General features: G+C 37.6%; 1 protein-coding gene across 3 annotated transcripts in view; it reads right to left on the reverse strand.

Moving 5' to 3' along the window:
* The window catches only part of MACROD2 (mono-ADP ribosylhydrolase 2), a 1,992,468-nt gene that overhangs the window by 71,950 nt on the left and 1,893,629 nt on the right, over positions 1–26,889 (reverse strand). For all 3 annotated transcript variants that reach the window (XM_078056907.1, XM_078056906.1, XM_078056905.1), the window contains one exon: positions 3,536–3,613. In XM_078056907.1, the coding sequence (XP_077913033.1) occupies positions 3,536–3,613 (78 nt within the window). The remainder of the gene's footprint in view (positions 1–3,535; positions 3,614–26,889) is intronic.

Consider the following 26,889-nt stretch of genomic DNA (forward strand, 5'->3'; position numbering starts at 1 on the left):
AACTTGATATAAATGAGACTGTACAATATATACACTTCTGTACTTTCTTTAATGTTATGCTTGTGAGAGTCATCCATGTTTGAGCCTGTAATTTTAGTTTGTAGTTTCCAATGAGACTTCTGCTTCCTCTCCATATCTATTCCTCTGTATGTACCTTGTCTTTTCCCTCTGATTGTTTTTGAAATTTTTCTGTTTATCACTGGTGTTGAGCAAGTTGATAATGATGTGCTTAGTTATAATTTCATTTATGTTTCTTGTGCTTTGGGTCATAGAACTTCTTGGATATATGGGTTCACAGTTTTCATCAAAGTTATTTTTACTTCAAATATTTTTTCTGTCTTGCCTTCCCATGCGTTGCTTTCAGAGATTTCAATTTATGTATACTGGACTTTGAATTACCTTTAAAGTTCTTCCATAGCTCACTGATGATCTTTTCATTGTTTTCAATCATTTATTCTCTCTGTGTTTCAATTTGGATAGTTTCTATTGCTACATCTTCAAATTCACCAATCTTTTCTTCTGCAGTGACTAATCTGCCATTATGCCCAATCTGCCATTATGCCCATCAAGTGTAATTTTCATCTCAGAATTCCGTTTTTCACCTCTAGAAATTCAATTTGGGTCATTTTATATCTTTAATGTCTCTAATTAACATGGACAATCTCTCTTTTAGCTTTCAGAAAATATGGAATAAAATTATAACTTTTAATATGGCCTTTCATATTAATTACACTATCTGTACCATTTCTGAATTGATTTATATTAACTGATTTCTCTTCTCTTATAGGTCATAGTTTCCTGCTTCTTGTCAAGAATTGGTATCATCAGTATTCATTTAGACTTACTGAATAATTACCATTTACCTTGCTTTTAATTCTTTTCCTTCATCTTTGTCCTTCTATCTGGGATCAATACCCTCCTACCTGAAGAACACCAAAATTCTCTGTTGGTGAACTTTTCTTTTCTTTTTCTTGGCCAGAAATATCCTTGATTAACTTATTCTTGAAACACACATTTTCCTTGAGTTTAGAATTCTTGGTTGGCAGCTATTCTGCTGTATTGTCTTATTATTTCCATTGTATATATTAAAAGTCAGCTATCAGTCTGTTTAAAAATTGCTTTTTAGATGTTCTGTTTATCTTTGATTTTCAGCAGTTGTACAATGATGGGCCTACTTGTGCATTTATTTTGTTGGAGTTCAAAGGGCTTTTGGAACAAATGGGCTGATATCCTTCACCAATGTAGGAGATTTCTCAGCATAATTTCCTGAAATACTGTTTTTGCCCAATTCCCTCTCTCCTTTCTGTCTGGGACTCCAATTACATTTGTGATAGACTTTATAAATTTTATCCTCTATATTTGTTCCCTTTCTTTAGTGTTTGCCATCCTTTTTTTTTTTTTTCTCTACTATTTTTATTTTGGATATGTTCTTACGACCTAACTTCTAGTGCACAAATTCTCTTTCATCTGTTTCTAATATGCAGTCAAACCATGAATCTATTCACTGAATTCTTCATTTCAGTTATGGCATCTTTCACTTCTAGATTTTCTTTTCTTTTTTTTTTTTAAGATTTTATTTATTTATTTGAGAGAAAGAGAGACAGCATGAGTGTGTGCGGAGGGGCAGAGGGAGAGGGAGAAGCAGACTCTCTGCTGAGCAGGGAGCCTGACACGGGACTCGATCCCAGGACCCTGAGATCATGACCTGAGCCAAAGGCAGACACTTACCTGACTGAGCCACCCAGGAGCCCCTTTCTTTTCTTTTTTCTTTTGTGTTATTTTGTTTTGAATTTCTAGTTCTCAGCTAAATTTTTCAATCTTGTCTTTATCCCCCTATAACAGTCAGCAAAATTATTTTATACTTTATGTTTATAACTCTAATATTTTCAGCCCAAATGGCCTGTTTCTCTTGACTATTTTTTATGTTACCTTGTTTCATTTTTTCTGGCTCTTTTTCTGTATGTGTGTGTTGGACATGCTGGAAATTAAGTTTAAAAACTCGTTTTTGTAAATGGTTTGAAACCTACAGCCCTCTTTTTTAATCTAGTAAATGTTTTACATTTGTTTTTCTCAGGTGCCAGTAGGGACTAGCAATCTGGGTTGATCTTAATTTAATTTGAGGATTGAGATGATTCAGAGCTGGGCAGCCGTCTTTCAGAAAACTGGTTCATTCTTTCTGGTAGGATGCATATCTTTAAGGTTTCGACACAAAAAGCAGGGGGTTTACCATGGTCACTTGCCCTTTTCAGCAATGGGACTCTGAATACCTTTTGTAGAATTAGCAAATGACTTAAGATAAAAACAACTTCAAGTTCTGAATTTACATCTCTGGATATCTATTTTCTCCCAGAACCTAACCTGACAATTCTTCACTATCTTGTTAGCTCTCTGACGCCTTTAAACAGACTCTGTAATTTTTTGTTTTTGTTTTTGGTGTAGTTTTTCTAGTTATCTTCAAGGAGAGTAATGGTCTAAGTTATTTAGACTTTCATTCCTGAAAGAAGTCTCTCCTTTTTCTTTCTCATTTTAAAACAACATATACTATAATTTTGAGAGATAAAAGGACACATTTAATTAAGATATTCTGATACAAATTTTGAAGCAATTATTTCAACATTTTCATACATTTAATGAGTCTCTTATCACATACTACTTTCCAAGTGTGCCTTTCTCAGTCTCGGCTTTTTCCTTCCTTTCTATATTTATTGTTTTTGCACAGGATTTCTGTTAGTTTATTCAGGAGGGATACTTGAGTGGCATATTTTCTTAATCTATATATCCCTGAGAAAATACTACTCCTGACTTCATGCATGAGTAATAACTTCACTAAATATAGAAAATGTGTCCTTTAGAGCAATGAAAATGTTACTCCATTTCATCTAGTATTTAGAATTGTGGAAGAAGAAAGCAAGCTAAGGCTCATCTGATTTTGGTGATTTTGTTTGTAACCTGATTTTGATTGTAACCTGATTTTGATTTTCCTATATGCTTTATAAGCCTTTCTTTATCAGTGATCTTCAGAAATTCTATGAGGCTTTGTAGATTTCTGTTCCTATTTGAGTTTTCAATGCCTTTGTCTATAAATACGTGTACTCTTGTGTTTTGGGTGGAGGAATTGGTTTACATTAGGACAACTATTTTTCTGTTATTTTTCTAAAGATTGTTTCATTTCTGTTTGTTCTAGTCTCTCTTCTTGGTATTCCCAGGATATGTAGATTTAATCACCTAGATCTATTGTCTATATGTGTCACATTTCTTTCATGGTTAGCATATCTTCATTTCTGTAGTTGCAAACCCAATGCTTGTAGGGTTTAGGCAGGTAACAAAAATAAATAAAGTCAGCCTGGTACAAGAATAGCAAGTGATTGTGGAGAGCAAATTTCCCTTTTAAACTTGGCAGCTACCAATCACTTGATATTCATAGCTAATAAAATATTACCAGATTCCATTTTTTCCCAGAAAAACTAAAATCTGTTTTTTTAAATGTAATGTTTCTCAGCAGAAAAAATAAATGAAAAAAGACCTCACAACTTACCATTAGGATGATCTTGGTCACACACAGAATGATCTGCCACTTCATTGTCTTTTGTAATATGGTCGTCCTTTGCAGAATCTGCCACAACAAATAAGAAAAACGTCTAGTCAGCATTTTTAACTGGGAAACAGAGCAGCTTCCAGCACTGTCATGATATATCTATCTTTGGAGCATGGAATTTATTATTTTTAAAAAATACCCTTAGAATACTTAAATATTTTCATCAATAAATAAGTTATTCCTAAAGTACTGCAGAAGAGGTCTTGTACAAAGTTTATCCTCCTTAGAGGATAGAAATTTGTTTGGGTCATCTTTTTGCAACAAAGAAGAAAATATAAGCAGACTTTATGCATTAGTGAAAGTCTTTGGAGAATTGTGCAAAAGGATATGAAAGGAAGGCAAAATAGAGGAGATTAAAGGAATATCAATTTTAATGTTCTTAATGCTTCCATTACTGCAATTGTTCATATATGGGAGCCTTGAGTCCTGGAAAAAGCCAGATGTAGAGCTTTGAAATCCAGTTGTAATTAAGTTCATCATCCTGAGGAACACTACAAATAGAATAATAGCAAAGGGGAATGCAAATATTCTGTTCTGTGCAATTTCATCCTCTCCCTTGTATAGCATATTTAAATGTGAAATCAGCATAAGTTCATGTTTTTTTGTTATACGATATACTTGCAGGAAATAACATAGCCAAATAGGTTTCAGTGACTATGGACTCTTACAAGACTACACAGGATTCCTTGTTGGATGTTTGAGGCCTCTCTGTAGGCTCTTTAGAAAGCCATCGGAAAAAGCATGTGGGTGGGTCAGTGTGAAGACAGAAAATGGGCCTTTCATTCATTCCAAAAGCATTTATTAAGGGCCAACTCTATGCCAGACACTTATTGAGGCTGGGGAGTCAATAGGAATTGACTCTGCCCTCACAGAGGTTACAATCTAGGGGATATTTTTCTTTTCTTTTCTTTTTTTTTTTTTTAAGATTTTATTTATTTATTTGACACAGAGAGAGAGAGATAGCAAGAGCAGGAACACAAGCAGGGGGAGTGGGAGAGGGAGAAGCAGGCTTCCAGCCGAGCAGGGAGCCCGATGTGGGACTCGATCCCAGGACCCTGGGATCGTGACCTGAGCTGAAGGCAGACGAAGGCAGAAGCTTAACCACTGAGCCACCAGGCGCCCCTAGGGGATATTTTTCATGCAGCTAAGAGAGTGGTAATCTGAAGATATCTAAAAGCCATGAGGTAATCTTGTATGCATATGGCCATGGAGCAAACTGGAGATGGCAGACTGAGACTCCTATTACTTACGAATGGGTTCTCTACTGAGTTCACGTGCCTCCATTGAGTTGTAACTCCGAACAGAACTGAATCAGACAGAGTCTCAAATCATTCTTTCTTTCTTTGTTTCCTTATTCCTTTTCCCTCTCTCCCTCCCCACATTAGGAGATCGTTTTAAACAACGCAGTTTGGAATATTATGAGAAAGTTTGTTTCTTGAACATGCCGCAAGCAACATTTGATGGACAAGTGAGAAACCTGGGTAGTTAACATATGATTCAAATTTAATAACCAGTGAAGCAAGTATACACCCAAAGTGTATGATTTTAATTAACTGCAAATAATTCCCCCAAGGCAAATGTTTAATTATCTGCACAGCTTCTTATTTCTTTCTGAGACTGACAATAAGTTTCAAAGTCCAAATTTGGAAGCAAAACTGAGCATAGACACATTTTCCAAACTGTTCTCTCACTCTAGTCAAATTGTTTTAAACCGATTCCCATTAAAACATGCCTTTTTAATTTTGGCTCTAACATGTGGATTTAAAAAAAAATCCTTGAATACTTTTTTCCACATTAACATTGAAAGTGAACAATGATTTTAAAAAGGTACTATATGAATCAGGCTCAATTTTAATTTTGAAAATTTTACTTATTTATAGAAAATGGCATCATTTGAAATGTAGGCTTGGGCAATACTCATTTCTCTCAACATTAATGTTTTAAGATTATCCAAGATTTTGCATGTAGTTAAAATGTGTTCATTTACACTCAACAACAATTCATTATGCTTTATAATTTACATAAACATTATGTTTCATGCATCAAATATTACATAAGAAATGTCCTTCAAGAAGCGATTTACATTGAGTTTATGGGTTTATGGTCTAATGAGTCACATAAGATGGGTGAAAGTATTTGAAAACTTAATCTCTGGACTGTCACCAAAATCTGTCTCTCTAGAAAATTAATTGACCCTTCAATTTCAATTTCCTTGGAGAGTTGTTTTAACATTGCTAAGGTGACTTCTGATCTTATGTGCTCTAATCTATACATAATATGTTTCATTGAATCTAAGACACCATCAATTGTTATTTTCACTATTATTTTGTGTAGGTAGGAAGAAAACATGCTACCAAAGGAACTGTAACACATTATTAATTTAAGAATGTGTCCTAATTTTAGAAAGAAAATCTACGAAAGACTATATATCCTAGAAATATAATGTTTGAGTATATTCATGTGGACACAAGTACTTATCTTTATGTGATGGCAAGGATTTCCTATCAACCTGACCCATCACAAAACCCACAAGTTACTTTTGTTTTGTATTTGAAATGGTCCCACCTCCACATACAGCAACAAAGCAGGATAAAAGCTGTGAGCTCATGACAGCATCCACGCATGACCACGCGGCTATGAGATTGTTTCCACTGAAGTTTCTCTTTTCAAAGGGCTCTTTGAATCCCTAGTCGCATGAATTTTGGCAAGACTGGATATGGTCCTGAATGTTTTAAACCATAGATCCTATTGTGTTAGACTTAGTTGCGGGTTTGAAATGACAGTGGAGCTTTTCTGACTAGGAGGTGATGAAAGTTGCACTGTATATGTATATAAAATCATTATTCGCAATAAGAAAGAAAACATATTGAGTATATATGGTCACTAAGAGAGCTTATTATTTCTATGTAAGTTCTATAAACTACTGTGAAAAATGGAGTTGTATATACTAAATTCTTGCAGCACCCTTGGATTCGTATTTTATTTAATTCTAAAAATTATCATTTGGTAATGTTCAAAAAATGTAAAGGAGTTATCACCTAATTCTGAGATCCGGTCAATGTTATTTTAATGGCAGAGAATTGGAATTAAATTTATATGTAGATTGTGACTTTCAAAATCCTTAAGGTCAATGTTCTATTAGAAAATTTTTTCAAATGCAAATATTAAGTAGAATGTTTGAGCCAAAGTTCTAAAGATAGATTATCTTTTAAGATTAACAAGAATAAAAAAGAAATACTTTCCTATATTAAAAAAACTTCCTCATTTAGAAAGTTGAAAAAGGTTTAAAAGAATAGTTAAAATAGATCAAAATTTTAAAAAACATAAAACAGAAATTCTAAAAAGCAGGGCATTTTTAATATAGATTGAAGATGTGATGGTAAGTGATGAAACTATTGCATTTTTAATAAACATCTAAACTGTAAATCAAAATAGGTGCTATCTCTTTCGAAAATGCCTCCTTACAACAAAAGTTCTTAACCCCTAAATATACTCTCGAGGTATAAATCAATATGTAAAAGGTGTACATATATTGTCATGTTCACTTTTCTAGGAGGTAGTTTCCATCATATTTTCACAGGGACCCATGACCCTGACAAGATTAAAGATAACTAGGGAAATTTTTATCTTAATGCCAGTGACACTGCCATTTTACAAAAGGTTTTTAGGATTATAATTGAGAATCAGCTACAGAATTTGATGCCCACTCCATGAACTCATCAATGACGGCACTCCTTGAATTCTTAAGGTAGATTTGACTTGAGGGAAGAGCCAAAAACATATACAGATGTGTTTAATAAATGAAGAGGACAATCCAGCTGGTAAACAACATTTTGCACCAAAATTTGAAATGACTATGAAGTATAAAACTGAATGGATGATTAACTGTCTTTGAAAACATTTTCAAGTCAGGAGATGTACAAAATCCACCTAGTAAGAAAGGTAATCCCTGACTACTGTTTAGAGTTGCGGTAGGAGGTCATTTTGGTGTAAAAGTTCCAAGGGGTCTGAACAAAATAAATGTTATGCCTGAAATACTTGCTCTGTAGCGTGTAAACTGATTTGATTATACCAAGCAAAACATTTATCCTGGTCTGCTCATTTGAATCGCTGGTTTATTATGTGAAGCAATTAGAATAAAGTAGTTTTTCCTCCATCTGAACAGTGTGTTTATCCACAATAAACTAGCGTCTCCACAGCCGATTATGGTCTCATTGAAGCTTTGCAATGACTATTCCTTTATATAGGAGAAAATGTATACTGCAATACATTCCCAGAGCATTCAGATGGCAATGATCTCAGCTATGCTCCATCCCAGTGCAGCTGGACATACAAGGCTGGTCTATATTTACCTGAAGAGTAACCAGGTCTGTAGGACAGGACATCGCCCTGAGTATTGGGAGGCCAGACTAAGCTATGGTCATTTGTCTTCATTATGCAATCATTAACCCCCATTAAAAGGGGACCAATCATTCCCAGAGTTATGGAATGTGAGTACTAACAGTCTCTGAGGCAGGGCTGGGAAAACTACCATCATGTACCACTAACTTTGTTTCTATTAGAAAACATATGCCAGATTCCAAACAGTAACTTGTATAAACCAGCTAATTCCTATAGTGCAGGTATTATTTTTCTGCGGGTTGTTGTTGAAAATACAAGCAAATAAGAGGATCAGTCATGACGGATGGACACTGGCTTGGGGTTGTGATTCTAGATTTACAACAACAAGCTTCATAATTCTAGGAAAACCCATTCACCTTACATGATCCTCGGTTTCTACACCTAGGAATTGAAGGTGTTGAGCCAGATAATCTAAGTACCTTTCAAGGCTAATCTGCTGATTTGTTCAAATTACTCTTTGTTCTGACAACATCTCTCTATAAACATTCAGGCTTCCCTCATTACCTGCCTACCTGAGCTGGACTCTTCTCACTCTGAGATTTTTACTGTCTATTCATAAAATAAAGGTTAACTGTGGGGGAAGTGACGTCGGTGCCACACTGGCCATCGTTAACTCTGTGACCCGACGAGGAATCATCACAATGTCTAATAGAACAGCTGGATATGAGGCCAGGCTGGACCATGATGGAAAAAGAAATGCTTAATTACCCTTTTCCATCAAGTTAATTTTTCCCCCTTGGCAATGTAAACAAAGGCAAATCTGCTCTTGTTTCCAGTTGTCTGTGACCTGCTATCCTTGACCTCCATCCTTCTGATTCCTTTCTGATCTTGCCTCCCTCTCTCTTGCTAAACCTTGCACAGCAGGATTTCTTGACATCCTTTTTTTTTTTTTAAATCTGACCAAACCACAGGCATGAAAAGTAGCTATGGTTCTAGGTGGAAACTGACTTAGAATTCTATTAAAATGTTTGTCTATAAATCAGGGAGTGTTTTATTTACGCTTTTTAATTCAATCTGATAATGAAAAGTCTTTGAGGGGACATTCCCTGTGGGAGAAATGATGAGGGCTTTCTGGACCCTAACTCTGGGCAGAATCACAGCCTGGCCACTACTTCTCAGTTACTTTATTTTGTGGAGAAGTTGAGGCAGTAGACACAGTCTATCTCCAGATTCATAAATGCTTCAACTTCTGGGCACACGTTCGTTTTAGCCAGATGCTTGGAGAGTGCCTGGGATGCCAAGGACCCAACATTGCTGAGAGCCAGAGGGATTTCCTATATTCCTATGGACTGAGTCAAAACTCACCCTGTTGGAACAGCCTTTTTTCCAGTCTTGTTTCCCAAGTGATGTAAAGGGACATGTTTAGAGACTAAGATAAGCATTTGGACCTTTTGTGGGAGTTACCATTTTATGTGAACTTCAAAGACCTGGATGATTTCTCCTTAGCACCTATTTGCTCCTCATATCTAGAAGGATCCACAAACCCATCCAAATGAAAATGGATGTGCTTACTTTTTTCAGTTTTTTTTTTTTATTCAATGTTCCGCTGTGCTATTGAGTACAGTTCTATAATATGAATGGCTGCAGAGTGGTTCACTTTGTGGATCTGCCACAAGCTATTTTACCATTGCATCTATTATTGGACGTTCAAATTAATCCAATTTCCTGCCATTCTAAATAATCCTATGTTGTTGTGATACTGGGTGTCCCAATGCTGGATTCACTCCACTCTTCTTTCTCTTACCTCTTCCCAGCCCGCTCCCACCTCTGAGGTATAGAGAGTTTGGATCTCTCTATAGAGAGACTTGTAGTAGACAATGCCCCACCAATATCCCACTGGGCTACTCCTGAGATCGCAGCAGATGGTTCCAGGAGATGGGTTCCTTTCTGAGACTCTGACTGAGGGCATTTTTCCTTGGATGAACCAGAAGTACCCAGCAGCTAATGCCCAACTAGAAACTCCCCAAAGGATTTAGGAAATACAATCTGTTTCCTCACCTCTTTGGGAGACAATTCTGAATGTGCTCTACACTTCTTAGAGAAATAGAGCCCCAGTTCCCCTTGTCTGAGAATTTTGCTTTTGGAGACTCCAGAGACAGCCAAGCTAGTCACTAACCTGTCTTCTACTACTCAGCAGCAAAAATGTGAATGTTTACCTCATTTTGATTTACAGCCGTCTTGTGCCGTGCTGCCTTTAATTAAGGAATGTCAGGGAAAGTGCCTGCCACCTGATTAGGTAAAGTTGGGAAAAGAGGTTGCTATGTTTGGCACCATATAATCCTAAAAGCTGGGCCACAGATGACTGATGAGGGATTGGCTCTGGGCAGTCATCTGTGGGTTGGCCAACAGACCTTAGGGTGGCTGATAGGACAACTCCACCTATGAGGAGAGAATTAGTATTGGATTATGCTGAGAGGAATCCATTAGTTCCTTCGGAATCCTTTAGTCTTAGAGCATTTGATGGTCAAATAGACAAAGTTTCAAAGCCTAGAGTGGTTTAAAGGCAGAGATTCAATGGAAGAGAAGGGAGGAAACACAAGCTCCCGATGGGGTAGAACAAAGGAGCATAATGAGTCACCTGGTGGCTTTAGAAGAGTAGAAAGAGGGAAAGAAGGTAGTAAGTTTTGGATGCTCCTTGAGTGGACAGCTGTTTGAGGAGTTGCTGAGTCTCTGGAGGAACTGCTTGAGCTGCTGTTGCCCCCAGAGGACCCAGTTCTTGGGGCTGCTGAAGTGGCTTCCTTCCTCGCTGACTTTCCTCCCAACAGCAGTAATCTCAGTGTCGCTTCTGCAGAGCTTGTGAAAGCTGGGCTTCACTTCCTTTGTAGTTCTTGCAAGTTCATTGTCTAATTTTAATGTGTGCAGATACTTCAAATGTTTCTAAAGTGCCTTTTACAAACACTACGGTTAGAAGTATGACATTCTTTTAGATCCATTTTTTTAAAACACTCAACTTTTTAGGCATTTCATATGTACAGCACCCTCATGAACCTTGTACACAGATTGAAAAATACTGAACCAAGAAACTTAGAGAAAGTTAAAGAGGGGAACAGCGTGGTCATGCAGAATAAAACAAGTTCAGTAAATTTCATTTTCTGATATGACCCTGGTGGGGGAAAAATCAGGTGACATCTGGTATTACAGGAAATGGGGTGTATAAAGGCATTTGTATGATGAAGGCAATGTTTTGCCTCATAAACAGAAAAATGTGTTAAAACAAAATATCTCAAAATGTGATTTTATGAGGATCTTGGGAAGTATACTAAGGATTAACTCAAAAGTGTTTTTTTTTTTTTTTTATTTCCAGGAAGAAATAATAATAAAATAATTTACTTTAATCCACTACTATTTTACACTAGATTTCACTGAGTTCTAGAAATCATTTTAATAGATTTTTCTAATGTAATGACCGACTATATTAATCTGCTTGGGCTGCCATAACAAAACACCATAGACTAAGTGGCCTAAACAACAGAAATTTGTTTGTTCCTAGCTCTGGAGGCTAGAAGTCCAAAACCAAGCTACTGCTGATTTCGTCTCAGATGGGGGTACTCCTTCTGCTTTGCAGCAGGCTGCCTTCTTGCTGTGTCCCCGAAGGGATCAGTGTGTGTGCAAATGGAAACTCAGAGATTGAGATCTCTCTTTCTCCCTCTTAATAAGTCCACTAATTCTATCATGAGGGCTCCACCCTGGGGACCTACTCTAAACCTAATTACCTCCCAAAGACCCCATCTCCAAATACCATCACACTGGGGGTTGGGGCTCCCCACAGGACATTTGTGTTTGGTGAAGACACAAGCATTCCCTCCATAACACTGACATGTGCATTTCTGCACATGTGTATTTGGATGACTTATTTAACTTTTTTTTTTCTAAGATTTTATTTTTAAGTAGTCGCTGCACCCAACGTGGAACTCGAACCTACAACCCGCAGATCAAGAGTTGCACACTCCACTGACTGAGCCAAACAGGGGCCCCTAACTTTTGAATGTGAGCTATTCAGGTTGATATCCCTGCTGCATCTCAGAACAAAATCTGAACAGGGATGTGGAAATGGAATCTTCCCTACATGTAAGGTTCCCTTTCCCCATCTCAATTCTCTGGAGTTCATTTTCATTGATCCTTCAACTGTATCAAAGAGTCACTGTTTGGACAGCATGGAGAAAGTCGTGATAAGGGAATCTGGGGTGATATCTAGAACAATAACTGGCATTGGACTCAGCTAATCAGGATGGACATATCGCGGTCCTGGAGCCTGCTGGTGGGTCCCAGATGACAGCATGGCAGTGAGATTTACTTGCAAAGAGGAGAGTTAAGTCACCGTTTGCCAAACGCCATGGAAATACATTGGTATTTTAAAAGTCTCTGCAGCAGTCCCAGAGTGTACTGGCAGATTATCAGTTCTGCTTATAGTACAGAACTAGAGTGATAAGTTTCTAAAAATGATAGTGAGAACAGTTTAATAACCAACCATCTCTGATGTTCTCATATTGGTGGGAAAAAATGAGAAGTAGCTTCCTTGTTATAGACCAAAAAGATCTACAATGTAAGGACTGAATAATCCTCCAACACACATTTGTGCTCACATCCTGTTTTGCGGCCTTACCTGATAAAGCCCCACTGCAAACAGAATCAGCGCCAACTTTAGGTTGGTAGTACGTCTGTCTGGAACCCTGCATCCTATCCAGGCCAGCATCGCATCCCCTGTCCCTCTGCTATGCCCACACTACTCTTCTGTTCCCTACATCACTGGTAAGGAAAACATATCTGAGTGTGGTGACCAAGTGAGTAGCTGCAGCTGGTGGCCTGATGGCTGTCTGTGTTGTGAGATGTAAGGGGACCTGTTCCAAAATAACTACTCTGTCACTCATCGTTCCCACAGAAGCATGTCATTTTTTGGGGACTTGAAACTTCTTTCTTTGGGAACTTTTTAAAAATGCAGTTCTTCTTGGAAAGAACCTCCTTGAGGCCAGTTTGCTGTAATGACTTAATAATCAGATGGGTCTGGGGGCACCTGTGGTGCTCAGTCGGTTAAGCGTCTGACTCTTGTTTTTGGCTCAGGTCATGATCTCAGGGTCATGAGATTGAGCCCTGTGTTGGGCTCTGCGCTCAGCAGGGAGTCTGCTTGAGATTCTTTCCCTCTGCTCCTCCCCCTACTCTATCTTTCTCAAATAAATAAATCTCTAAAAAAATAATGAAAGGGTCTGATGTCAACTGAGAATAAGAAAAGGATGACACTGAGCAGAAACCAAGAGTGGGGGAAGGACCTTAATGAAATGGAGGATGCAGGAGAGCCTCTGGGCAGCTTATGTTTGTCCTCTGGCTCAGACTAGTACTAAACAGGTCACTTTAAGGGGAAATCTCTATTTGTTGTTGAGGAGGTTGCAACGGGGCGGCGGGGGGGGGGGGGGGTTCGGGGGCTGCTGAATTACAGTGTATGCCATTTCCATTACTGAACACTTCCTGAAAAGATGTGCTCATGATTTTTGAGGGAAAAAACCCTGGAATTCTCAGCTTTTCATTGAAGATAAATATACATAAAGAAAAGTGCAAAATTCATGAAGTATATAGCTTGATGCATTATCACAAATTGAACATCCTTGTGTAACCAGCACCAGCTCAAGAAACACAACATATCCAGTATCCTGGCAGCTCTGCTCATCTCCCCTTTCAGCCATTCCCCTCCCCTCCAAAAATTACCACTCTGACTTTGACAGCATGTATTAGTTGTCCCTGTTTTCAGACTTTATATAAAATGGAATGGTATACAATACATGCTCTTCTCTGGTTTCCTTTGCTCCGTATTACGTTGGTGAAATTCATTCATATGGTTGCTTGGGAAAGTGAATTTTAATTGGGCTATGAAAGCTGGTCAAGTCAATAGATCCTGCGGTGAATCTTATTGGTAGAGTGAAAAATAATGTTTTTTTTTTTTCTCTTTTCAAACATCAAATATTCACTGCTTCCCCATACTTTGCCTTCAACTTATTATTTCCTTACTACAGTGGTTCTTAAGTATTAGCATGCCCTGGGATCCCCTGGAGGGATTTTTAACACACAGGCTGCTGGGTCCCTCTCCCAGAGCACCTGATGGAGTAGCTCTCGGGTAAGGCCTGAGAGATGGCATTTCTAAGAACATCCCAGGTGATGCTGATCCTGCTGCTCCAGGGACCGCTCTTTCAGAACCACCACTAAAATATATTGAATTTGTTAACCAAAGCCCCATCTGTGTGCACTTCTCTTCTGTATCTAAGTCAACTTGCATTTAGAGTGGGATTTTTAAAATAAGTATCCTCATATGGGCTGCCCACAGATTTTCCATTGCAGGGAGAGCAAGCACCTCATATGTGGTGAGGAAGGACACAGCTCCAAGAGGGGCTGAATCTGTGAGATTCATATCAACATGTGAAGATGTGAGAGCCACTTCAGAGCATCTCCTTGTTAACAGGGGATATACCGGATCTTACCGCTAAAAATCTGAACTTCCTTGCAGCTTCACATATACCCAGAAAGAAAAAAAAAAAAAAACCTGCCCAAGTGTCAAGAAAGGCTCAGGTCATATCACTGCTGCTTGTATCAAATCCTGCAGGCAAGAGCTCCTAAAGAATCAAGCTTCAAGACTAAAAGTGATAAACCATCACTACAACATATTTCCTCTCAAGCTAATTCTAGATACTGTCCAATACATTAGCCACCAGCCACGTGTGGCCAGTGAGTCCTTGCAATGTGGCAAGTCTGAACGACACGTTCTGTAAGTGGAAAATATGCAACTGAGTTTTACAGACTCAGGGCAAAAAAAAAAAAAGAATGTAAATATATCATCAATAATTTTTATATAGACTTCATGATGAAATTATTATATTTTGGATATAGTTGTTAAATAAATATATTATTTTTTAGTAATTTTTTAAAAGATATTTATTTATTTGAGAGAGAGAGAGAGAGCACACAAGCAGGGGAGGGGAGGATCAGAGGGAGAGGGACAAGCAGACTCCATGCTGAGCAGAGAGCCCGTAGTGGGGCTCAATCCCAGCACCCTGAGATCATGACCTGAGCTAAAGGCAGATGCTTAATCAACTGAGCCTCTCAGGCACCCCAATAAAATATATTATTAAAACAATTTTTACCTCTTCCTTTTTCATTCCTTAATGTGGCTATTAGAAAATTTAAAATTACATATGTGGCTTTCATTTGTGGCTCATATTTATCTCTATGGGACAGTGCTGTTCTAGAGAACTTGGTATTAGCTTTAGTTACACAAATAATTAAAGACATGTTTATTTGAAGGCTAGAGTTATGAAGATGGGAAATCGCATCTTGCCAAAGGATGGTCCATCAGAAACTAGAGAATCTAATTGGGCTTATAGAGAAGCACCTGCAAATGCTAATAGGGGTAGATGAGGAGAAGAAGAGTCTAATTAGGTATAATCAGAGAGGATGTTCTGAGAAGGAATTAGAGGAAGAAAGAGAATGATAAATTTGTAACCACCACCACACTAAAAAACTATTTACACCCCAACAATATTTAATAGTTGAAAATTTTTGCTTTATATTGATTTGACCCAAACTTCTTAGTCTGGCCTTCAGGGCTCTAATTTAGCAACTAATTAATGAGTGGATAGATGGATCCATCATGAAGCCAAGTGGATCTATTCATCGTACTGAAAATAGGTTGTCTGATGTCCTACTTCCACCCTTTCATGGATGCTCTTCTCAATGAGAATAGCTTCTCTCTACTTTATTACCTTTGTGCATCTTTCAGATCCCAGCTCAGATGGGTCATATTCTCTACCCTCATTTCATAGATAATCCCAGGCTAGAGATGCTCCTTGACTCCCAGCTCCTCTAATATGTTTCAGTGTAATCCTTCCTTGGTGCTTGTCATGCTTTATCTGGTTGGTTAGCTGTCTTACATGCTACCTATGTGGCCTCAGACCACTTACCTCCTGGCACCATGCTTCTCTTTCCTTGTCTGTACAGTGCGATGATAATTGCATTTATATCACGGATGAGAGTGGAATGAGTGAAAACATGTAAAGTTCTTAGAATAGCATCTAGTGTATAAAAAGGGTTAGATAAATATTAGCTGCTACTATTATTGTTCTTGCTGATATTGGCTATGTAACTAACACCTACATATCTCCTTTTTCTATCCAGACTGTAACTTAAAGGGCAAGAACCATATTTTCTTCTTTATATTGCAGAGTCTTACAAAGTTAAAACCCAATAAATATCTGTTCATGGCCATAAAAACACCCATACATTTTAAACCTTTATTTTTTTTTTTAAGATTTTATCCATTCATTTGAGAGGGGGTGGGGGGGAGCAGAGGGAGAGGGAGAGGGACAAGCAGACTCCATGCTGAGTGCAGAAGCCCACACAGGGCTCAATGCCATGACCCTGTGACCATGACCTGAGTGGAAATCAAGAGTCAGATGCCCAACAGACTGAGCCACCCAAGTACCCCAACACCCATACCTTTTAATTGGTACTTGGTACTTTCTCTAGGCCAGACTGTGTACTAATCAGGGATAAAATGATCAACAACACATACACTGTCCTTTCCCCCATGAAATTTAAGTTACAGTGGAGGGAGATGGACAAAGGACAAGTATGCAAAAGAAAAAGAGGTTTACATAGTTACAGATAGCAGTAGATGTTATGAAGTGATAAGAGGGGGCTGGGAAAAAGGTTTAGTGGAGGAGGGTTCCACCTAAAAAGATGACCAGGGAAGGCCACGGTGAGCATGAAGCACAGTGAGGGGAGAGAAGGTTCTGTGAGATAAGAATGGAGCAACAAGGGGAGTTTACAATGGTGCACCCTGCAGGTTACAGTTAGGTGTTTGCATTTTACTTTGAGGGAAACACGAAGGTATTACAGGAATTCAAGACAGAGTGGGCTGTAATCTGTTTATTTTGGTTTGTCTGGTAATGGCAGTAGGCCTTAGGAGCAGTCACCTTTTACTTGACTTACGTAATGAGATGATATTCAAGTACAATATATTAATATGACCATTAATTTTTTACCTATATAGGTTAGCTGACTCATAGAGGGTTCAAATATATACACTTGACCTTAGACTCATTAAAACTAGCTGTCTGTATAACACAACTATGTGAATTCCAAGACCAAATATAATAACTGCCAATAGGAAAACCAATAAGCAAACTCATGAATCAGAGTTCTGTTTGAGCCTCTATTGCAAACCTGCTCATTTATTAGCATACGTAAAGATCCTGTTGTTCAGGACAGGTGGCAGTTTTGAGGGAACCGCTTTAAGTATGATTCTGGAATAAGGAAGGATATAAAGAATGAATAAAAATTATAGAGTGAGTCGGCTGTAAAATAGCAGGCAAAAATCCAAACATATTATCATTTAGACCTAGGCATTACTGTCTTTAGAATATAGCAGAGCCTGGGTGGCTCAATCAGTTGAGCATCTGACTCTTGATTTCGGCTTGGGTTGTGATCTCAGGATCCTGGGATTGAGCCCCATGTGGGGCTCCATGCTCAGCAGAGAGTCTGCTTGAGGATTCTCTCTCTCCTTCTCCCTCCATCTTCCCCCACTTGTTCACTCATGTGCTCTCTCTCTTTAAAATAAATAAAAAAATCTTAAAAAATATAAAATATAGCAGACAATCTAATACATACTATTGTCCTTGAAAACAGAAATGTGGAAAAAAAAAAAACCCTAAGTATTTACCACTCACTTTTTGCCTGTGGGATGAGCTGATATCATAGTGTGTGTGATTTTCTTAATACAGATCTGACTTATGGCATAAGGAGAAAAAAACCCCACAGAAATGAAAGACTTTTACTTTTTGTTTTGTTTTGTTTTCAAAAAGTCTCAAGCTGAAGTTTATTCTTTTGTCCTCAATACTTGTGTAGCTCTGGGCTAGTTATTCATCTTGAGTCTTGGTTGCCTCATTTGTAAAATCAGGGAAATAAAATAAAAATAATAATGATGATCATGACTAATAATAATAATAATACCACTCATCTCTAGGAGATACCGGGTACCTGTTCAACAAATCAGTTTCCCTCCTCTTAGTCACACGGGAAGGAAAAGCCTGCAGGACACAGGAACATCTGTCCAGCAGCCAGGCGGGGACAGGTAACTGAGTTCTGGCCAGCAGAAAGTGGGCAGAAGTGCTGGGTGTCACTCTTAGGCCCGGCCATAAAAAACCCGCTGTCAAACCCTTTTTCTCTCCTCCTTAGTTGCTGACTGGATGTCAAGACTCGGGAGAACTTTGTGGGCCGCAGGCTGGAATTCACAAGCCTCCATCAGCTTGAGTCCCTGAATGACAGTGTGGAACTCCGCCTCCCACTGTGGACTTTTTGGACGTGAGAAAACACATTTCTCCTGTGTCAGTTTGACGTTTGTGTTATAGCAGCTACTGTTACCTAACTCATAGTCCATCTAAAAGAGTCACTGAAAGAATTATGTGAGGCGATGACATTTGGGCATTATATTTTTCCGATTGCCATTATTCTTCAAATCCACCTAGTTAGGATCTATGTACAAAGCTCTTAGGACACACAATTTCTTTATTCATCTGAAAGCGTTTTCAAAATAAAGGGAAAATTAGCAAAGATGACATGACATGACAGAAAAGATATTTTGAGGGTGAGGGGGAGGAATATAATTATTATTTTTTACATCTCACCTCCATTTTTTTTCTCTTGAAAAACTAGCAGAAAACCTGTGGAAACAACAGTCAAATCTAGTTTCCCATGGGGTGATAGCTTATGCTCAGGAAGATTTTTTTTCTTTTATTATTTTCCTCCCAGAAAGTGTATTATGTGGTCTGATAAGATAACTTCTCTCAACTTGTAGATGAGTCTGCCAGTATCACAGAAACATCCTAAATCATAGATAAAGCTGGGAGAAATGTTGTCTTGTACAGATTTATTTGGGTCTTAAAACACAGTGTGCACGTGCGCGCACGCGTGTGTGTGTTTGCGCGCACGTGCTGTTTTGTGTATGCACATGTGTATGTGAGTGTTACTGTCCCTTCTGCCTGTCTTTCCACTTTAATTTGACACATCTGGTGCAAAATATCAGGGCAAATTTCTAAATGAAATAGGAAGACAAACTTTTCAGTAAATGCCAACAATGCTTGTTAGGAAACCTTGTCTTTGTACCTGATTAAAATACCTTCCAGTCTCCATCACTAGCTAGCCAATTATTCCTTTCTTTTTGTTAAGGAATGCAGTAGTTCTGAGACATTCTCTGTCTTTCTCTCTGACTTGCTCTGTCTCTTGCAATAAATATACCCCCCGGGAACCGTGGTGGAAAGAATAGATGACAACAAGTATCATTAGGAATGAGGCAGGACAACATATTTTTGCTCATGAAAATATCTATTGTCAAAAACTATGATAGGCTACATCCTTTTCTGAAACTTGGGAGAATGTTTCCTCAATAACACTGTACTTCCACAAATTTAAGAAACTCAGACCTCATTTTTTAAAAAGTAATTTTATCATTGCTTATTCTGTCTTATAATAGTGAGTATGATTTATTGAAATCAAAACTTTATGTTTCTTAACTCTTTTGGAGAGGATGTGGAATTGTTTCCCAAAATGTGTTTTGTTGGATTTAAAAATAGTCTACATATAAAAAGAGTAAGAAGCAAACATTTTTTTTAGTGAGATTTGGTCAATTGCTATGGGATATGTCATATGCTTCCACCTCACCTGACCTTTTCAGTGCATGTGAGCATGTTGAGAAATCTGAGAAATCTGTAGAAACTACTCAACTTTGTCTAACCTTGTAATTTTGAAACATTTTTGACTGTAGAACTCTTTTTATAAGAACACTGATTAACAGCCTGATGAATGCTATAAAAATTTTAAACATGGGAATGTCTGAGCAAGAGCCCCATGATGTTGCTTATGGATGTGGAGCCAATTCTTTAATTTAACCTTTCTCTAGTGTCTTTGCTCACGTAGAATACGATCATGTGCCATTGCAGATGAACCATTGTCCGGATCTCTGTTTTTCAGTGAAGTCACGTTTATGTAGTGGCCAAAATACGTATCTTCAAAATTAACTCTGGAAATCCTTTCAAATTCCTTCGAAGTACAGCATTCAGTTTTTAATTCAAATATTAACGTATATTTGCTTTAAAAAAAATCATCCAAAACTTTTTTTTTTCTTAACCATGTCCTTTTTTTCTTCTGAAGCTTACATGGGAAAAGGGTAAGGACATAAAATGAACCCAGAAGTAGTCCGTGTTTACTGCTAAACTCTGAATTTTTATTGTATCTATTGTATTATACTAGGGTATAAATAGGCACAAAATTCTCATGAAGTCACATACCAGACCACCTCATGACCACTGGAAAATATTGCTTTTCTCCATATAATATTAGAGCTAAAAATTAGTTTCTGTCACTGAAAATATGTTATCATTGAGTAAGAGAAGGGAGCTGAGCTTTGTTTGCTTTCTTCTTCTTCTTCTTCTTCTTCTTCTTCTTCTTCTTCTTCTTTCTTCTTCTTCTTCTTCTTCTTCTTCTTCTTCTTCTTCTTCTTCTTCTTCCTCTTCCTCTTCCTCTCCTTCTCCTTCTTCCTCTTCCTCTTCCTCTTCTTCTTCTTCTTCTTCTTCTTCTTCTTCTTCTTTTCTCCTCCTCCTCCTCCTCCTCCTCTTCCTCCTTCTTCTCCTTCTTCTTTTTGTTTATCTTGTTACTTTCTCTGAGGTACTTTGAGGTGTACTTTAATGTGACCTAAGTACTTTTTAAATCTTTCATAAATATAAATTTATTCCATTTATTTAAGCTAAAATATTAAAAACAAAAACAATTCATCCATTTTTCCCACTCATCATCCCCCGCCTCTGGCAACCACCATTCTGTTCTTTGTATCTGTGAGCTCTGTCTACCTTGGAGATCTTGTGGGTTTAGTTCCAGACCACTGCAATAAAGTGAATATTGCAATAAAGCAAGTCAAATGAAGTTTTTGATTTCCCAGTGCATATAAAAGTTATGTTTACACTACACTGTAGCTTATTAAGTGTGCAATAACATTATGTCTAAAAAAACAATGTATGTACCTTAATTAAAAAACAGCTTATTATTTAAAAAAAGCTAATCATCATCTGAATTTGCAGCAAGTCCTAATCTTTTTGTTGGTGGAGGGTCTTGCCTCCATGTTGATGGCTGCTGACTGACCAGGCTGGTAGTTGCTGAAGGTTGGGGTGGCTGTGGCAATTTTTAAACCAACACAACAGTGAAATTTGCCATGTGGATTGTCTCTTCAACAAACTATTTCTCTGTCACGTGTCACATTTTACCCACAGTAGAACTTCTCTCAAAATTGGAGTCCATCTTCTCAACTCTGCCACTGCTCTATCAACTAAGTTTATGTGATATTCTAAGTCCTTTGTCGTCATTTCAAAAGTCTCCACATCATCTTCACCAGGAGTGGATTTCATCTCAAGAAAGCACTTTCTTTGTTCATCCATGAGAAGTGACTCCCCATCCATTCAAGTTTTCTGATGAGATTGCAGCAATTCAGCTACATCTTCAGGCTCCATTTCTAATTCTAGTTCTCTTGCTATTTCTACCACATCTGTAATTACTTCCTCTGCTTAAGTCTTGAACCCCTCCAAGTCATTCATGAGGGCTGGAATTAACTTCTTCCAATGTTGATATTTGGACCTTATGATATAATACTATTATTATCCTCATTTTACAGAGGAGGAACCTAAAAAAGTTACCTAAGTCATACAGCAGTGGTGTTGTGAATTCAAAATAAATTGAGGCTCATAAAGGCTGCATGACTTGCACAAAGGACTCAAAATTAGGTCTGTGAATCTGAAAATAGATCACAGGGATGCTTATACTAATTTAGACCTATTTGGACTTAAATTTAGGTCCAACATTGTGTATTGGGCAAAGGGGTTGCAATCCCACTCAAATAATCCCCATATCCTAATCTGATGATTTTGTTTCCAAATCTCACTCACCAGATCTTTAGAAATGTGTCCCAAGAGATCATATAACTAAACTGACTGTTACAAATATATAATTACAGTCACACTTGATTTGTAAGGAAAAATAATATATATATGAAAATGTAATTGTAAGGCGACTGCTACTTGACTTCCAATGGCCACTTGAGAATATTTTAAACTGTAGTAGATAAATACACTTTTAATACTAAAAAGAAGATAAATGATTTTATCTACTTTCATCCATTTAATCCAATTTAAAACATATTTAATCAAAACATTTGAAAAGCTTATTGGAAAAGCTTCATCATAAATTAAGCATAAATAATGAGCTTCAATCATAGCAAATAATCTATATACATTTACCATTTAGAAGGAATTTATTTTGTTCTCTGATAGGGGAGTAATATCCAAATAAAAGTGAACAAATAGGGAAGTCTCTGCCTTGAATTTACCTTTGTGTTTTTCTAGCATGACATTTTGGGGAAAATTCATTTCTGAAATAGGAGAATTCTGAAAGGGAATTCCCTCTATTGGGACCATTAATAATAGTAATAAATATTTTGACAAAATGGCCATGATATTAGGACAGTTATAAGTGGCTCATTTTCTACCATAGGCTGTATATCCAATATTGAGGACCTACTGTGCACAAGTCACTGTGTTGGACTTGGTACAGGACATGCAAATGAATGAGACTTGGTTACCTGGTTTTCAGATACTTACATTCTAGTGAGTTAGAGAAGTCCTGTATATAACTAATATTGATACAAGGTGACGGTAAGTTTTGAAGTTTTACAAACAAATTGACAAGAAACTGGAAGAGACAGTTCACTATTGCATGGAATGAAATGCAATGAGGAGGGGAGAAATCAAGAAAGGTGAAAAGGTGCATGTCCCTCCCCTGCAACATCTAGTAAGATTCTTGTCATAAAAATATTTGTTCAGATTATTGTTGATGGGAAGAAGGAAAGGAAGGAGAGAAGGAGGGGGGAAGAAGGGAATGATGGAGTAGATGACTCATGTTAGGGTAACATATTGGAAATGAACTTTGAATCTTGAAGAAAACAGATGTGAAAGAAAAAAGGCAGAACGCTATACAGCAAGGGGGTTTGGGAAATATCACATATGTGAGCTGGGTTACAGAACAGAGCATGTGCAGGTGTAGAGCCAGACTATATGGAAAGAGCATGGATATTATGCAAAGGAGTTTGGACTTTATATCTGGTGGGGTAGATGAGAGGTTTCTATGCACACATTTCATCGTAGGACTAGGTTAGGGTCAAAGTTGCAATGTGGACCAAGTAAGTTGGCTCCAAACTCCCCCTGCCATTGCCTTAATCTTGCTGCCCTACTCACCTAGTTTGGGTCTCAGCTTTCCCATGCTGCCCTCTGACTACTCTGGACCTACCTGCATCGTACCCCCGCCACCCCCCCCAGGCAAGGAATATCTCTCGCTCCAAATGCATGCTGTGGGAAGCAGTATTGTGTGATGAAAAAAGCACGGGCTTGGGTTTAGGCAGACTTGGTTTCCACATTCTGGTTCTACCTTTTGGGTAACTAGACCAGTTACTCAAACCTTCAGAGCCTTAGTTACCCACAAAATTGGGACAATAATCCTGACCTTTAAAAAGTAATGAGATAGTACTTTACACCCATTGGACTGGCAAATATTAGAAAAGAACAAAAATCACAATCGCCGATGGAAATACCAATTGTTACAGCCTTTAGGGAAAGCAATTTGGCAGTATCTATTAAAAACACATACTCCTCAAAAGCAGAACTCACACTCTTGGAATCTTTCTCATACAAATAAAAGCACTGCTTATAAGGATATATGGGCAAAGACATCTATGTAGCATTGTCTGTATGGCAATAAAGTGGGAAGAAAGTGCTTGCTTATCACAGAAGAATGGCTGAATAAATTATAGTACTTCCAAGCAATGGAGTATCACAGGAGCTTTAAGATGGATGAATCAGATCTACACAAAATGACTCAGATGGATTTCCACAAAGTTTTGCTGCCTGAAACAAAACCAGGTTCAGAAAAGTGTGTAGAATGTGATATAATACTTATAAAAGAAGTATATATATATATATATATATATATATAACCATGATAGAAATTTTGAGCTTCCTACTGTGTATCAGGCACTCCTTGACATGTATAAATGGATTGCCTCATTTTAATGTTCAATATCCTGTGATAGAGGTGTTATTTTCATTACTAATTTCCTGATGAGGAAACTGAGGTGCAGAGAATAAAGAACTTGCCCAAAGTCAGACAGGTCATGGTAGAGCTGGAATCTGGACTCCAGAAGTTGGATAAAACAATATACTTAAATATACTTAATCGGTGTATTTTACTCACTGAATAATTGGAAGGTGGGAAGTAAGCAAACAATAAAAAAGGGGAAATTGCATTAAAATCACACATTATATGATCAACTTATGTAAAATTTTGTGTGAATGATGCATGAAAGGATGGATGGTCCTCAAAATGTGAATGGTAGTAATCTCAGGGTGCTGTGATTACTTATGTTTTAAAAATTCTATTCCTTATACTGCCTTTCATGATTTGATTTTTTTACAATGAATATACATTATTTAAAGAATCAAAAGAGGAATAAACTCTATTCATTGTAGAAAAGACAAAGATTTGCATGCATTTCCATATATTGGATTCTTTTTTAAACAGAAATGATCATGAACATTTACAAAATTAAAGAACATTCCTGGCCAGGGGCGCCTGGGTGGCTCAGTCGTTAAGCGTCTGCCTTCGGCTCAGGTCATGATCCCAGGGTCCTGGGATCGAGCCCCGCATCAGGCTCTCCTCGGCGGGAAGCCTGCTTCTCCCTCTCCCACTCCCCCTGTTTGTGTTCCCTCTCTTGCTGTGTCTCTCTCTGTCAAATAAACAAATAAAATCTTAAAAAAAAAAAAAAAAAAAAAGAACATTCCTGGCCAGTACAGAATTTAAAACTGAAAACAAAGAAATGATTCAAATGGAGAAGGGTAAGTAACTTACAAACATTCATTCATTGGAATGTACAATTAAGTGATATTAGACTATTAAAAGACATGGAAATAATTTCACAATCTATGTTATATTTAAAAGACAGTTTCAGGCACCTGGGTGGCTCAGCCAGTTGAGCATCTGGCTCTTGGTTTTGGCTCAGGTCATGATCTCAAGGTCATGAGATCTAGCCCAGCATTAGGCTCAGCACGGAGTCTGCTTGGGATTCTTTCCTTCCCTCTCCCCCCCCCTTTCTCCCCCTGCTTGTGCTAGCTCTCTCTCTGAAATAAATAAATAATACCCTAAAAATCTATCTATCTATCTATCTATCTATCTATCTATCTATCTATTTACAGCACTCTAGAAACAGACTGAAAGTTTATATACCAGCATATTGTATGTTTATTTCTGGGATTGAGATTATGGATGATATTTTCATTTCTTCTTTTGCTTGTTTTTTTTTTTCCATATAATAAACACCCATTACTGTTAAAATAAGAAAATAAATGTAAGCAATAAAAATATTTTAACCTTTTCCCTAGTAAATAAAAAAAAATCAGGAATTTATCCTGAGGAACTGATCATAGAAATACACAGAGATTTATTTAAAATGTATGCACTGCATTTCCTTATTATTTATAATAGAGAGAAAACTGTAAATAACAAAATAATCTAACATTAGAACACTGGCTATGTAAATTCTTAGACAACCATATGATGAAATATTATGCCTCCAATAAAAATCATGCCTTTGAGGAATATTTAAAGACACAGGAAAATATTCATGGTGCACTGTTAACTAAAAAATCAGAATGAGGACATTTTTTCATTATTTACTCCTTAAAGAGAAAATGATCATAGGTTTTTCCCTTTTATATTTTCCTGAATTTTAAAATATTTTACAATAAATATGTATTATTTTTATAGGCAGAAAAAATAAATAATTGTTATATTAAAAATAGAATAAAATACTATCTTTGGGGGGATTATCTAAATGTAAATATCACTTAACTATCAGCTGGGAGTAAACAATAATAAAGTTGTTCTCCTCTCCCCTGCTACACACATACACCTTTTTCTCTTGCTTATGAGTCTTAGGTTACCCTTTTGTGAAATGAAGAATATATTGTACATAAGTGTAAAACATTGAGTGCCAGAGACATTCCATACATCTTAGTTCTTTCCCCTTCACTGAGCCGCCAGAGAGCAGTGACTTTGATTTCACACTTCAGACTCTTAAAATCCAAGAGTGATAACTTGGGTGTTACAGTGTATCCAGACACTCTACAGATCTGGTTGAAACAATGCAGATCCAGGACCTGGGACAGCTTTGTCCCACCTTGGTGAGTAGTGGTGAGGAGCCTTAGTAAGCCTTAGCCTTAGTTAACAGCACCTTTAGTGGTGAGGGATGATAGACACCAAGAATAGAAAAAGACTGAAAAAAATTAGACTGCAGAAGTCTGAGAGGAATTTCATGGGTGGTACAATGTTTTCTTTCTCTGCAACAATTATGTTTTCTTTCTCTGCAACGATTTAGACAAGGAAGAGAAACATGGTCAGAGGCATCGGGAGCCAACATCATTTGGCCAGACTTACAGGAACCGATGGTTGGGACCATATATTCTCATCTCTTGCACATGCCCGAATCCGCTTCCTCACACCTAACTTCATCCTTTCTCTTTTGTTCTCCTTGCAGGGCTGACTCCTGTTTTAGCTTTGCTCTTATTCTACAGAAATTGTGACATCTAGGGGGCCTGCCACCAGTTTAAGGGTTAAGAAATCCTTTGCCAGGTGACATCGCACTTCTTAAACACCAAAACAGCAATGATGTGACTTACAGAGCTCCAAAGGAATACAAGCTCGGGTGTGCATGCACCTGAGTATTAACTGATTTTTCTTTTAATATTAATGAGCATATGATTTGGTCT

This window comes from Halichoerus grypus, chromosome 10 (assembly GCF_964656455.1).
Source record: "Halichoerus grypus chromosome 10, mHalGry1.hap1.1, whole genome shotgun sequence".
Taxonomy (NCBI): Eukaryota; Metazoa; Chordata; class Mammalia; order Carnivora; family Phocidae; genus Halichoerus; species Halichoerus grypus.